Genomic DNA, 16066 nt, shown 5'->3' on the forward strand with positions numbered 1-16066 from the left:
ATCCTCAAAGATCATGCCACAGACTCAGTGACAAGCTTCCTAAGACACGTCCCCAGCCATGCCTCCCTCCGTACACACAGAAGCAGTTCCAGTCTGGCTGTGGGCTCCATGGTTCTGATTTTCCCTCAGTCATCATTCTAAGTGGCACAGGGATACAGTGCTGGGTTCTTCTCTGTCACAGCCCTGAGCGAGACCAACAGGATTCCTTTTCGTTTGATGCATACAACAATAGGTAAAAAGGAGAGATCTGTTCTGCCATTGGGGTCTGAATTTGCACTCAGAGCCCAACATTTAATAGGATAACATTTGACACCATTTAATTCTCTGTAGCTGAGAATCCATACAGTAAAAAAAAAAAAAATAGTACACACTGCATGTTTGCCACAAGATTTGTGTATAACATCCACTGTGGTTAAGCCAGTCTACGTGCTGCACTGCTGGACTGGTGCAGACTAGCATCTGCTTTACAAAAGCACGATTCCCGTAACTCTGACATCTTTAGTTTAACTCGCAGAAATGGGCAGACTCCTGCCATGCAAGATACTGGCATTTCTTTGGGGATTTAAAAAGATATTTGAACAAATCTTCAATCCAATTCCAGCACGAATGCTATTAATGTATGTGTTACTTGTTTTTTTGCCAAGCTGATACAAGCCGTTATCAACAGGGAATAGAGACTCTGTAAAAAAAAAAAATCCAGGATTTATATCACAGGGGTGGGGGGGGGGGGAAAGGGGTAGGGGGAGCAGGGACTGAGGTGACACAGCAGGGCTGTTGAGAAAGGGGCTCCAAAGGCTTTTGCTGGAGGCCTATGGGGTGAGTGGAGCTAGAGAGGTTGTTTCTAGTGTTTCTCTCTGCATTTTATTATAATTTTTTTAATTTTATTTTTTATAATTTTTATTTGTTAAAATTTTTATTCAGATTATATCCTGATTGCTATCCCCTCACTTGTATAGTCCTGTTTTCCCCCTCCCTACCTCTCTCTCTGCATTTTAGCTCTTAAACTTTCAGGCTATTTGGGGCTGCTGGTCAAGGCAGAAGCTCTCTCTTATCTATACTTTAACTCTTAAACTTCCAGGCTGATAGCCTTGCTATTTGGGGCCGCTGGTCATGGTAAGAAGAAAGAAAGAGAAAACCATACATTCACACACACACAGGGAGCGCCCACAGATAAACATATATAAACATATATAAAAACATAGACAATCAGACATAGACAACTGATAGATGAGGCGAATGCCAGTGGGCTTCAACAAATGTTTAATTCTGTTGTGGGTTTTTATACTATCTATGAACAAAATTACCTCGGTCATTAATAGACACAATTGTTACATAAAAAGGGAGTTAAAGTAGGAGTACTGATTCTAAGTTCTTTCATTGGAACTATATGTGACTAGATACTTTTGCTTATTATACATTTAAAGCAGTGGTTTTATCCACATGCTCATTATGAGCCCAAAGAAGTTTTCTCTTTTTCTGATTTCAAATGTGTGTCATGTGTTCAAAGCTAGAGTTTTTATGTCAAAGTTTTTCTAAGAAACAGCTGTCTATCTTGTCTTATGCAGATAACCATATACTCTTTGTTTCTATATTCATATGGTCTTTCTTATTGTAATGTGCACCTGAGCCTTATCCTTGGACTGAACCTAGAATGAGCGCATTTCCTTGATTATTAATTTGTTTCCATCTTGCTCTCCTTGGTGTAACTCACATGGAAGTTCACAGAGCTCCTAGCAGGTTTTGATATACCACAGGAGGGTTTTTAAATTATTTGAATCAAATCAGAAATCCTATAAAATCATCATCAAGGATTATGAAGTCATTAACTTGCTTAAACAGCACCATGTCATGAAGGTACATCTTCAAAATAATATGTAAGAAATCTGCCCAACAGAAAGACTTGGGCAGATTATTACTCCTATGGAGGAACGTTATGCTATAAGCAGTGAGGGTCTACTCATGCTCAACTGCAGGCCTATGGGACAAGCATAGGAAGACAATACAGCAACTATAATCAGCCTTGAGGCAAAATCCTTGGGGCTTTGCCTAAGCCAGGGATACCATTTGTCAGCCATACAAAAACAAGTGGGCTGCCGCCAGGAAGCTCACCTGCTTGTGTTTGCCAGTCCCGCATGTGACTGCTCCCAGGGACTCTCAGTTAATAAAATACCTTGGTAGGTGGCCTAGAGTCAAGTCTGATTCACCATTTCCTGAATAATGATGGATGTCAGAGATCCCTAATCCTGAGGGAGGTGCCGCCACAGGGCAGGTGGTCTTGGGTGATATGTATGAAAACAAAAACAAAGAAACAGAAACAAACTGAGTAAGCCAGAGGGAACCAAGCCAGTAAGCAGCATTCCTCCATGGTGGCTACTTCAGTTCTAGCCTCTGGTTCCTGCCTGGAGCTCCAGCCTCACTTCCCTCAGTGATGGAGGATGACTTAGAAGTGTGAGATGAAACGTGCCCTTTCTTGACCATGCTGCATTGGCCAACAGTAAATAAACCACAACATTGCATGACATCACAGGGTGGCTATTTCGGAGATAACTGTACACAGAGCCATTTAATCAGGAAAAGCAAACATACAAAAACATGCACAGAACTGTCCAGAACTGGGGGGGGAGGGCGGTTTCTCCACTTCACTAAGATGCATACATTGCTGAGCAGCTACTGACTTTTTTTTTTTTTTACAGTAAGATACTCCTTTTAAAATCACCAACGCATTAGCTCCCTGAAAGACTTTAAATTCATATTTTAGGTTAGCGTTCAATGTAATGACTGTCCTAAGGCAAAACCCATTACTTGTATACAATTAGGATCTTTATCCAAAACAGAAACGCATCCCAGGGGAAGTGGTCTGTGAGGTGAGCATTCAAGAATAAGTAAGGACTTAGCTATCCTGGAGATTAACAGGAGGAATGAGACATACACCTGAGGCAAGCCTCAAATTTGCTTAGACTAAACCAAGGAAAACCCAAAATAAAAACATAGAAGGCAAGGTGTTCCATTAAAAGCAGAATTTTATTTATGACACATGGTCTTGCTCAAAATTTTAGAATCAAATATTTCTAAAGTCCATACCTTCTGGATAATCTAGAAATACGTCTCATAAAACCCAATTTCTGATTTTAAAGGATATACACAAAGAGTAAAATTTTATTACGGATATTTTTATACTGCTATCCGTCAAGCAATGCCACTTTGCTTCCTGAAAACTGTCGGCCTCAGAAAAAAAAAAATCTGCTCCTTGATACAGAATAAACAGTCCTGTAAGAATTATTGTCACCTTTCTTCTCAGAAGATGAAAGAAGAAAATGCAAATTGATGCTTTTTTTTTTTTGTAAAAAAAAAAAAAACCTCTCTAAAAGGCCATTACTAATTTGTACTTTCTTATTACAGATTCTATTTGGTCCGTCTTTCATCTTGGTATTTTTGTGGGTCCTATTACCTCCAGCCGCATATTAGCAGAATAACAGGCATCTTAAAAGAGTGTTGGGAATGGTCACCTGCCTTCCCTTGATGCCTTGATGTCTGCATGCCAAACATGAGATTTAAATTGTGACTTTTGTTGCCCAGACTTTGAAGGTGTGCTCACTTTGTAAAATCACGAAGTATACAAAGAACTGAGGTAAACAAACAGGTATCCAGGAGGAACAAATATTTTTAATGTTTCAATTTGTTTACCATCTCTCCTGATTGACTGTAAGGTGCGTGGGAGGGCTGAGCTGTGATATCAAGCAGGGACAAATGCTCTGAGCTCTGCTTGGAATTTGTTGTGTGAAACATAGTCAAAGGTTTAATGATGGAGAAATGAATGAATGATTAAACCGCATGAAACTGGTTTGTGAGCCAACATGAACAGACATACGCATATGTAAGAAGTTCACATTAAAATAGTTGTCTTAGACATTTTTAAAACAAAAATTCAGTAGCTTAAAGGATTAACTCTCACTAAAGGCATTCTGTCATGACGATACTGTAAAGCAATTTGTCAAAAGTTTATTGCTGGGCTTTCAAAAAGTCACTGTAGCTGAAGGCAGTGTTAAAACAGAAGGACCAAGATCAGCATAGAAAGAAATAGTAATATGCAAACAAACAAACAAGTAAAGCTGCATTGATTTGGGGCTGCTAAGATGAACACAGGAGCCAAGCAGACTGTCTCTTTTTTGGTTTTGGTTTTGTAGTTTGAACATCTGGGTGATTTTATTACACCCACAGTATAAAGGGAAAAGTCGAGAGTGCACAGGTGACCTTGACAATCATTAGCCAGTCTTGTAAACACCCCAGCCCTGGGGAGAAGCAGAGAAAGGCAACCATGATGCTGTGCTAATAAGAGATCGTCTAAACCCGAGCCCAAGTCTAAGTTCCATCTGTACTGCGCACAATGGATTTTCACTCTGGTGCTCAGAAATTTCAAAATCATGTCACTTTTTCATCACTTCATCTGTCTGCTGCATATTCAAATTGTTTTAGTTTCTTTTAGACAATAGATCCTTGATTCTTAAACATAAGGATCCCGAGGCCCAAGTCAGCACAGGTCTCTGGCTTGAGAGTGAGAGGAAATGGCAGGAGCCATCGTCCCCATCCCTCTCAGGGTGAGACGTCAGTTAGTCTCGGGGCCACGAGAATGAGACAATAGGCGAACCCAGGAGAGCATCCTAAGGTATCCTGAATTTGAAAAATTTAGAAGATAGTACTAGAAAAGCAGCAGGCCTGATTCAGAACAGTATAAAAAGATGATTTTAAAACCAAGTCATCTCAGGGCTAGAGAGATTGCTCAGCAGTTAAGAGCACTGGCTCCTCTTGAAGAGGCCTCAGCTCTCAGCACCCACATGGCCACTCACAACCACCTGTACCTCCAGTTCTGAGGGATCTGACTCCCCTTTTTGGCTTCGACAGGCACTGCAGTCATAAACAGAAAGTAATAAAAATAAAATAAAATCGAATAGTCTCTTTTCCTACATCCCTACATCCATCGTTTCTACACTATGTCTTTCCTCCATATTGTTTAGGAATACATAATTATTTGATTTCAAGAGTGAAAAGGGACTAATGTTTTATGGATACTAAAAAAACAAGTGACAGAAAAAAAAAAGAATATTTGAGAACTGGATACAGACAGAAATTGCAACTGATAGAGATGTGAGTGGTCTAGGTGCAGATGTGAGCGGCCTAGTACAGATATTAGTGGCCTAGGTGTGGACTGAGTGGTCTAGGGGCAGATATGAGTGGCCTAGTACAGATATTAGTGGCCTAGGTGTGGACTGAGTGGCCTAGGCGCAGATGTGAGTGGCCTAGTACAGATATTAGTGGCCTAGGTGTGGACTGAGTGGTCTAGGGGCAGATGTGAGTGGCCTAGTACAGATATTAGTGGCCTAGGTGTGGACTGAGTGGTCTAGGTGCAGATGTGGATGGTCTAGTTGTAGACGTGATTGGCCTAATACAAATATTAGTGGCCTAGGTGCAGATGTGAGCGGCCTAGGTGCAGATGTGAGTGGTTTAGGTGCAGATGTGAGTGGTTTAGGTGCAGACGTGAGTGGTCTAGACACAGATGTGAGTGGTCTAGATACAGATGTGAGTGGTCTAGATACAGATGTGAGTGGTCTAGACACAGATGTGAGTGGTTTAGTTTCCTTCATTGAAAATATCAAAATCTACCAAAATGTCATTGAAAAGCTATTCACCACAACTAACTCTTTAGCCTCCTATTCCTTACAGATCAAGAAGGTAAGCAAACATGAGAAAGCTCCAACAGATTCATTACTGTTGAACAAAAGACTCTTCTTGTATTAATTTCTAATGATACATTCAGGTAAAATAGCTTATAATTAATTGTCATTACACCCACCCACACGTGTTAGTTTTCCTATGAATTTTAAGGAAGCATTTCAAATATACATATATATATGTATAAGAACAGTATAAAATCAGTTTCATTAAGTAAATAAGAAAACTCAACAAGTGCTATGTGTGACCCTTTAGAGTCTAGACTGACAAGAGTCATAAATGGTAAAATTGAAAATTCTTTGCTTGGCCTGGGGAATCCAAAGTTTGTTAGCTTTCCATTTTATGACAAGTGAGTGTACGTGCTTTAACACAAATGCCAAAAGCAACTTCCAATTACTGAACCACTTATCACTGTCCTTCAGCGTGGAGATAATTATGAATCTGGCCAACACTAAATGCCACCTACTTACAAGAGAATAAAAATGCTGTTAAGTGTAACACTAATTCTAAGTAGCACTTGGTTTGTCAGCAGTGAGATTCTATCTCATTGATGGATTGCGTCTGCCAGCACTCACCTCTTTTTGACGGTACTTAATGGCTAATTTTAGCCTCGCAAGATCATTTCCACTCTGTTCTTCGATCAAACTATTGTCATCACGATAATTAAGAATGATTTCCAGCTCTCGAGAACTCCGTGTCTGATCTAGGAGGTCTTTAGCAAATTGCTTGCACTGTCTAGACAGCTCCTCATACTCCGACTTGAATTCATTCTCCACTTTGCTTAGTTCCTGCAGCTCCCAGCTTAACTGGAAGGCTGTGAGGAAAGGGTCTTCGCTTGACAGGGCGATGAGCGAGGGACTGGCCAATGCCTTGTAGATGTTGAGCCTGGACCGTGAGTGCCTGAGGCTGTCCACATCCGAGCTGGAGACACACTCCACACAGTTACAGCGGACCTCGTGCGGTCTGGGCACCGAGACACCTTTCTGGACCAAAAGTTTGATGATCTCATAATTATTTGTATGTGCAGCCAAGATGATAGGTGTAATGTCTGGAGTGAACTCGGAGAACTGCTTATCGAGAAGAATGGGAGGCACCTGGGGAAAGAACAAAGCAGAGGTGTGGGTGCATGCCCATTGCTTGCAGCTTCTGAATTTCAAACAGCACAGGGCAGCCGTGTGGAGCAAGGATCATAAATCATTTGTCATGTTTCCCTGTAAAACAGAGCCTCCCAAAATGACATATTTTAAAAAATTATCTCTAATAAAACATCCTTCTTGCAAAATAAATTATGACTTTTCCCCCTGAAATCCATACCTGGAGGCAAACACTCAGGCGGAGTGTGACTGTTTGCCTAAGTCTTATTGTAAAGATGGTGATTTTTCTAATGGAGTCGTTGTAACATTATCCAACCCTAGAGTTACCTGCACACACACGGAGGCTCTATTCCCTCATAGGCCAACTGCTGTTCTTAGGAGTCATTCGTGGACTTTATGGTGAAGCCATTTGGCTCTGATCTGAGGCACACAGATTTTTTTTTTAAATCTATAATATGATACTGTACCCAAATTTAGCTGGGCACAGTGGCACACGCCTGTAATCGCAGCACTCCGGGAGGTAGAGGCAGGTGGATCTCTATGAGTTCAAGGCCAGCCTGGTCTACAAAGAATCTAGGACAACCCAGGCTACACAGAGAAACCCTGGCCCCCCCAAAACAAAAACAATCAATCATCAAACAAACGAAAAGAATATATATTTCATACTAATAATGAAACAATTTCAGGAGTGAAATTTATCATAAAGCGACAGCTATCCAACCTAAGAGTCTTCGTCTTTTTATATTCAGAATTTTTTGAAAATATTATACTGACAGAAAAATAAATGTGCCCACAGCATTATTTTGTATACTAGAGATGTTAAAAATAGTATCCATATTCCTTTTGGCTTGTTTTGTTTATTTTCAAGACATGATCTCATTGTGTGGCTCTGGCTATTCTGGAACTCACTCTGTAAAACAGGCTGGCCTGAACTCACAGAGATCCACCTGCCTCTGCCTCCAGAGTGTGGCGGTTAGAGACATGTGCCATGATGCCCATCTATGTCCATATTCTAATATGGGCATTTTTCTTGGTTTGGCATATAACATGTGAGCAAGGTTCTAATTCTGTTTCATGTAGAATAGTTTTCCTCATAATATGTAGTTTCCATGACTCAAGAATCTTCTGCACTCTGTAGCAGACACTACATAGAACAGAAGCTTCATAAAAAGAGGCACTTATTCCAATTTGCTTAGTCAAAACTAGTTGGGTTCTGCAGTTTCATTTCGTTCTCAATTATAACCTTTTAATGTAATATACTAACTTATTTTTTATAATTCAGATTATAAGCACTTTTCATCCCTCGTGCATGCAGATTTGACTTTCTAATTCAAATCAACTTCAAGTTTATTTTAAAATCCAATGAATAGATGCCATTTAGAATTTGAAAATTCATACACACACCCAATTATACAAAGACATATTTATATAGGAGCGATTTAGACAAAAACAGGTGGCAGTTATATGAATCAATTAATGAGCAAGTGGATAGACGGATGGATGGATGGATGGATGGATGGATGGGTCGGTCACTTAGATTACACTATTATCTGATCAAATTCAATCGTTATCATTTTAGGGCTAACCTGCTGCTCCAAAGGATTAAGCAGTATACAGACTGCCAGCATACAGCAACACAGCTCTGGTCTCCACATAAGGTGAAACACTTACCAGCATGCTCACAGTTAGTCCATGGAGCGAAGATGACTGGGTGAGTGTATGTGGGTAGCTGCAACTTTAAATGCATTAGCAGTTTGATCTGACCTAGGATGAAACCTTGGTCTGGGAATAGTCATAAAAGGCAGCTGAAAGTGAACCGAGCACTTTCGCATGCTTACTGCTCTAAATGTGGAGATCTTTAACACTGGTGTGGCATGACCTAATGAAATCTTAGGCTGCCTGTGGAGCCTAACCACACTCAATGGGGTTAAAACAGAACCCATGAAACTGGGAGACGCAGGTGCTTGGGGCAGGAGTAAATGGAAGGGAGGGAGTGTGTGTGGATTTCATCAAAACACATGAGGGAAATTCCCCACCAACAAGAAGTGCCTTGAGTCTCACTGGATTGCAAGCAGAAGACGCAACAGAAGGTTTTTATTGCAACACACTGATCAAAGAGGCGCCATTTAGAGGAGAAACTGAAAATTTGGAGGTTCAGAAAAGTAAAGTAGCATATTTAATTTTTGTAGCAATGCAGCTATTGTTACTGAGAGAGAGTGTGTGTTTGTGTTCTAGCCTTATGATGATTACAGACTATTAGGTGGATAACACAGAGCATAACACACTCAGCACACACGAGCAAGGGTGCAGACACACGTGCCATCAGCACACACGAGCAAGGGTGCAGACACACGTGCCATCAGCACACACGAGCAAGGGTGCAGACACATGTGCCATCAGCACACATGAGCAAGGGTGCAGACACATGTGCCAGTTTTCTTCATAAGAGAAAATATCTGGCAAATGCCTCATGGAAGTAAAAGAAACTTAAAGAGCAATCAAAAGTTAAATGAAGAATAAGCAGCAAGGACGGTTCCTGCTCTAGGACATGATTGGTCTAGCGAGGGCTGACCAGATCTCAGATATGATGTAAAACAATGGTTCCGGCTTCGATACTCCCGCTAAAATCCAAGGTATAAAAAACTATGCATTTAAAGTCACTAGCGTTGTGGAATAAGTGAGAAAAGAAGGGACATTTTGAGTATTCTCACTACAAGGGAATCACAAATGAGCCAGGTGCGGGGCCTGCCCACTGTGGTGACTGAATCTTTGTTGTGTGGTGTGCACCACTCCCTATACCCAAACCATGATACATGTCAAAACTGCATGTTAAGAAGGAAATGAGGCCAGGCAGTGGTGGCGCATGCCTTTAATCCCAGCACTCAGGAGGCAGAGACAGGTGGATCGCTGTGAGTTCGAGGCCAGCCTGGTCTACAAAGTGAGTTGAGGCCAGCCAAGGCTACACAGAGAGATCCTGTCTCGAGGAGAAAAAAAAAAAAGGAAATGAGGCAAGTCTGACTTTGACGGCTTGCATGGCCCTGTGCTCAGTGAAATAACCCAATCCTGTATTAGACACATTCACAAGGTCCCATGCAATGTTCAGATAGCAAAAGTTAGGGCACGTCTCTAAATTAGCAACATGTAAAACAGAACATATTATGCAGAGAGTTCTTTTAAATGGAAATTACAAGTGACAAAATATTTAACAGTGATAAATGAGTTAAAGAAAATTAAAAACCTAGTAGAAAAAAGTAAAATTGTATTAATCTGGAATAAGATCCAAGTATGGGGGGAATCTATTGGCATTAGATGGTGACTACCAGAGAGAGCAACCACTGGCCACTGCGCAGACGCAGCAGGATGCTTTGCCTTCAATGGGACATATTCATCCAAGCACCCCACCCCCTAAAACAAGGTTCAGAGATCATCGAGGAAGAAGAGGCAGAAAGACTGAAGCGCCAAAGGCACTGTATGAATACAGGGAGCAGTATCAGCGGCTGCACACATGAACGTGAAGCGGCTGTGACATCATGCACATGGTATGCACATGCCTCACACAGGTCCAAGCCAAGCCAAATCTCAGTATGGAGAGAAGTGGGAGCCAAGCCCCACCCTAGCTAAGGAGCTCTTAGCAGTTGTTTAGTGCTGAGAGAGGGGGAGAGTTAGTTCTCGCTAGGGGTCCACCTCGGGGAAGAGGACCACAGTCCAGTGGAAGGCCTCGTATATAAGAGCACCTGGGCAGCACACATTGATCTTGATAAGCTTTAAGGCACAATGTATGGGTAGCAAAGGGGACACAGGGAGAATTGGGAGAGGCGCTTAAAATACAACCAAAACACATTGTACCAAAATCCAAAAAAAAAAAAAAAAAAAAGAGAGTTTAAACAACAGAACTAAGGAAACTATAAACACTTCTAGTCTATAAAATATGGAGAAAATCATAAAACCATCATTAGGTCAAGTTCCACAAAAACATATTTATTTCATACCATTTTGTTGGAATCTTTTATATTAGACGTCGATGAAATGCTAAATGTTAGTTAATATGGAAGAATTACCTAAAAATGACTAAAAGCTGTGGTACAGAATATGCTTCACAGATATAGTGAGAATATGATTCCCGCGGACAGCTATTTTACCACAATGATCCCTGAGGATTACATAAAATACCTTTCTGTGTGAATAGCAGAGTTTGTAGAACTGTGGATAAGCAGATCATTTATTAAATGACACTTAAGCAATGTTCCACCCAAACAAAATTAGTCCTCTAACTCAGTTTATAAGAGTAAATTTGATATGAAGTAAATATTTAAATATTAAAACCAAAAAGCAACATAATTTTAGAAAAAAATAAATAGTTATGTGGTCCTGGGGTTAAGGAGAACTCTCTCAGCAAAAATGTAAACATGGAATTGAAACCTGAATATTTTATTATTCAGTCCTTGCATGCAATGTTGAAAAAAATACCAAATATTAACAACAGTAAAGGACACGTGCAACAAAGGAAACACATTGACTGTCCCCATTACCCAGAGCATCAGTGAAGCCAAAAGAAAGTTCGGTGGCAGAGAAGAGACATGTGGATGCTTCTATATATCTTCCTCCCAGGAGAAAGTCAAAGCATCAAAACCCGAAATGCCAGGATCTTTCTCATGGACAGTTACACAAAGGGAAATTAAAACAAGAGCCAAATGTACTGTGCTCCTACCATATTGCCAACTTTGAAGCACTGTGAGGATACGTTTCATTGCTGACAGAATGTGAGTGTCTGCAGCCTTGTAGGAGAGGACCTGCTGTTTTTGTGAGTTCTGGGACCCACATGTGTCACTCCCCAAAACACTCACCCCAGCAGCCATGGCGATCACACCTCACACTTCTCCACACAATGACCTTCCTTCACTCCCAGGCTCTACACCCAGATTCAACAAAGCACACATCAAAAGTTCTTTTAAAGATGTTTCTTACTAGGGACAGAGAAAGGTTAAGAGCACTTACTGCTCTTGCAGAGGACCTGGGTTCAACTCCCAGCATCCACGTGGTGGCTTATAAGCATTTGTAGCCCCAGTTCCAAGGGATCTGACATCCTTTTCTATCCCATGTGTGCCCTGGATGCACATGTACACAGACATGTACAGGCAAAATATTTATGCACATAAGAAGTAATATATAAACAAAATATTTTGTAAAAAGGATCTGCATTGAATATGTATAAACTATTTTTTTTCTTCTTGCCTCAACATAAAAATTGCAATTGTGGATCATTTACATTGTATTAGGTATTATAAGAGTCCAGAATTAATTTGAAGGATCATGTGTGGAGTTAGTATGCAGGTGACTCACCCTTTTATATAAAGGACTAAAGCACCCCAGCGGCTGCACGTGCTAGGAGAATCCAATCTCCCATGGATATCAAAAGGAGGCTGTGTCACTGTTTGCCATGATAGAAATTTGGCAAATACATACACGTTTTTCAAGAGATATAAATATTTGAGAAAAGCACAGCTTTTCCTCATCAAACATTACAACATCAGATATTTGAAGAAGGAGGAAGAGGAGGAAGAGGAAGAGGAGGAGGAGGAGGAGGAGGAGGAGAAATACTGTCTGCATTGCTCTAGGGATGGCCTAACATCTCATTTTTAATACTGTAGAATTTTAATCCAGCTACTTATGGAAAGGCTCCCTTCTTTAGATTCATTAAGCATTGTTGAACATCTATGCAGACTTGTCCCTTGTCTCCTTGTCTTACCCCATTGGACCACAATGCCTCATTTGGTGAGCCAAGACCCACTCATCAGGGGGACCTGGCATGTCAGCACTTTTTTTTTTTTGCATCACACTTCAGTGGCTAGGTCACTGCAACCTCAAATCCCATCACAGTTCCCTTGTTGATTTTTCCTTCTCCTTCCTCTTCACCTAAATATATCAATCACCCAGAACACAGTCCAAACATTCCCACTGCAATGACAACCACCATGAGGGCAGGCAGAAGCAGAGGAATTATTAATTATCTGTGAGAGGAGACAAACAAGCTCCTTAAGAAACTGGAGAGAGTAGAAGTGCACACTATGTGCAACTCCATTTTCCTTGTCTCCTTAAAGGCTCTTATAAAGTTCTGTAGACCTCTCAAGCAAGTGATGGACTAGACTTAAACATTAATGACAATATCCATGTGCATTTTCACCTTTGCAAATAATTTTAACTATTAATCATTAATACATTTGTTTTAAATTATATTAAACACATGGTTTTATGGTAGGCCTATAAAATGCCCTGCTTCAAATTTAAAATACTGACAAAAAGAGAAAAACCATTGACAAGGGGCATGTGTGAAATACAACACTAAGAGCTTTGGTGACAAATTTTAGAGATAGGAATACTTGCATGAAATTCAATAGGTTATGGACAATTATATCTCAGTTAGGTGACAACATCATCTCAATGTGCCTGGAGTCTGGTGATAATGATATGAGTAACAACTAACACATACCATGCTCTATGGCCTGTGTCTCACCTTGGTCATTATTCAGGTATTTATTTTTAGATAAATGTTCTATTTCATACAAATGAGAATGGCAAGTCTTAGTGAAATTAAGTACCTTGTCCATGATCACACAAAAACCTATGTTGACTGACTCTAGACTCTAAATTCTCCAACATAGTATACATTTTTGTCTTAAAATGTGTTTTTTATGTATGCTCAAAAGTGCAGGTATTGCTGGAGGCCCAAGAGGGTGCTGGTCCACCACAGCTTGAGTTTACAAGTAATTATGAACTGCTAAGCATGGGTGCTAGGAACCAAACTCCAATCCTTTGGAAATGCAGCAAGTGCTCTTAACCTAGGAGCCATCTCTCCAATGCTGAAACTATGCATCTTCTGGGTAAGGCATCTGGGATAGATTGAGAACTGCTCAGGTACCACCAAGATAAGAGAACACACATTAAATCCTGCCTCAGCCAGTTTTTTTTTTTTTTTTTCTGCACGAAAATGACAAAACCAGTCAATATCTTGTTATTTCTGCTCTCCCCTTCTCCAACGTATACATTTATTTCAGATCTTTCTCTTTATAGATTAAGATTTGGAGAAACATACATCGAAGACTTCTCAAAGTTTATTCCCACAGGGTTGTGGTAAAGAAGAAAGGTGAGAACCTGTTGATCGCTATAAGTCACTAAACAGAGGAGGAATGCATGACAACCCTGGGACTGTTTGGAGAAAGAGCAGAGAGCTGTCTTGCTCAGTTGCTCCAGATTCATTTGCGTCTCCTCACATAAACACCGTCCCAATTATAGTACTTGATTCATCTGCGAGGTAGAGCAGCCATTTCCTGGCGGGCAGCTTCGTGAGCACATATGTCAAGGTTCAGAAGTTTGTCTGTCACTAGAATTTTAAGCTGTCTCCCTAGAATGTGAAGGTCTCTGTTGTGAACTGCTGTGCATATGCCCCAGTTGGTGATCACTGAAAAGTCTCAGTATATATAGGTGCTGTAAGTTACAGGGAAGGAGAATCTATTAAAATGACCTTTAAAAGGTGTTAACTGGCTAAGTTTAAGTGTAATTTCCCAGGAGTTATCAATTATACACTAACTCTGGCCCAGTATTTGAATTTCCATTTATCTTGGCCGTGTTTTGCCATCTATCCCTCTTTTTTTTTTTTTTTTTTTTTTTTTTAACTCTCTGTTCCTTGAGCATCCACAACTGTTTTTCTTGGGATGGTAGTGCATGGGTGTAGAAATGGCTGCATTAATTACAGTTTTTACAATGCTATCGAAGGACACTGCCTGTTCGTCTTCAGTTTTCTCATCAGCAAAAACAAAAGACAAAAAACAAACAAACAAACAAAAGCAGCTGCATATGGTCTTGACTTAAGATTCTCTTAAGGGCTAAGGTCAAAGTCACACATGAAAGCATTCTGTATATGATACTTCACAAAGCATAATCTGTTATGATTAGTGTAATTGGCGCCTCCACCTTTACTGTCATCTCTATGGTGGCCCTCTCTTAGTCTCCCCAGATGACACGTGTCCACGCGACTCTTGAGCTCTGTTACTGCTGAGACTCAATGAACCCAGTGTCCTCACTGTTCCCTACACGGTGCTCGCTGCTCTGCTTGCAGTAACTGTGGTTGGTCAATGCGAAAGTCTATCTTTCCAGACATTCAATAACTGCTTGGTGCCGATGGAGCTCCTGCTACTCATTCTGTCCACTTCCAGGAATAATAGAGAGATGTGCCCTGTAGATGACTTCTTTGTCTTCATCCAAAGAAGTAATAAAGACACAACCCTGCGTACACAAGATGATGGGTATATTAAAAATATTAGAGCTGAGCCGGGCATGGTGGCGCACGCCTTTAATCCCAGCACTCGGGAGGCAGAGGCAGGCAGATCGCTGTGAGTTCGAGGCCAGACTGGTCTACAAAATGAGTCCAGGATGGCCAAGGCTATACAGAGAAACCTTGTCTCCAAAAAAACCAATATATATATATATATATATATATATATATATATATATATATATATATATATTAGAGCTGTAGAATTCACAAGGAAAGCCACAGTAGAGTAGGAAGAAAGGAAGCATGGAACAGAGATTAGATTACAGCTCTCTATAGACAAAGGGAACCAAGACTGAAACACGGAAGAATGAGAAGGGCGGGTGAAGCTCGTGACTGAGGGCAGAGCACTCTTGGAAGAAAAGACGATGGGCGCAAAGACAACAACGCCGGGCATGCCCGGAGCTTTGGACAATGGAGTTAGCGGGACAGTGCATGATGGAAGAGTGCAAATGGCACTATTAGATAAAAGTAGGAGGCGACCACCTGCAACTTGACCCATTCCTACCACTGTGGCTGTTACTCCAGAGTGAAGTGAAGAGGAATTGGGATATTATGAGCAGAGAGACAACGCGGCATGGCCACCTAAAGCAGAACCAGTCTGGCCTTTGCACTGAGAACAAACTAGTGGGGCAGAGGCTACATTAAGGAGGAAGATGGCAGGCATCAAAGGAAGACAGAAATTACGGTGGAGAACACAGTGGGTGGGGAAATACTGGGTAGGTTACAAAATGGAAGCCATTGGGATTTGTTAATAAAATATTATAGATCTAAGATGAAATGTCACACAGAGAGGCCAAGGGTGACTGAACACTCAGGCTGGAGCAGAACAAGAGGCCACTTCTTGAGGACATCCTCAGAGAAGAGGTTTGGAGACATAAGAGGGAACAAGATAGAGTCTTTTCGTGTTAAGCTT

At 40.9% G+C, this 16066-nt stretch overlaps 1 protein-coding gene across 3 annotated transcripts in view; it reads right to left on the reverse strand.

The window, feature by feature from the left end:
* Positions 1–16066, reverse strand: part of TRPC4 (transient receptor potential cation channel subfamily C member 4) — a 163488-nt gene that overhangs the window by 90616 nt on the left and 56806 nt on the right. For all 3 annotated transcript variants that reach the window (XM_084768321.1, XM_084768323.1, XM_084768322.1), the window contains exon 3: positions 6303–6821. In XM_084768321.1, coding sequence (XP_084624447.1) covers positions 6303–6821 — 519 coding nt within the window. The remainder of the gene's footprint in view (positions 1–6302; positions 6822–16066) is intronic.

This window comes from Acomys minous (genome assembly GCF_964271855.1).
Source record: "Acomys minous genome assembly, chromosome: 19".
In the NCBI taxonomy this organism is placed as follows: domain Eukaryota; kingdom Metazoa; phylum Chordata; class Mammalia; order Rodentia; family Muridae; genus Acomys; species Acomys minous.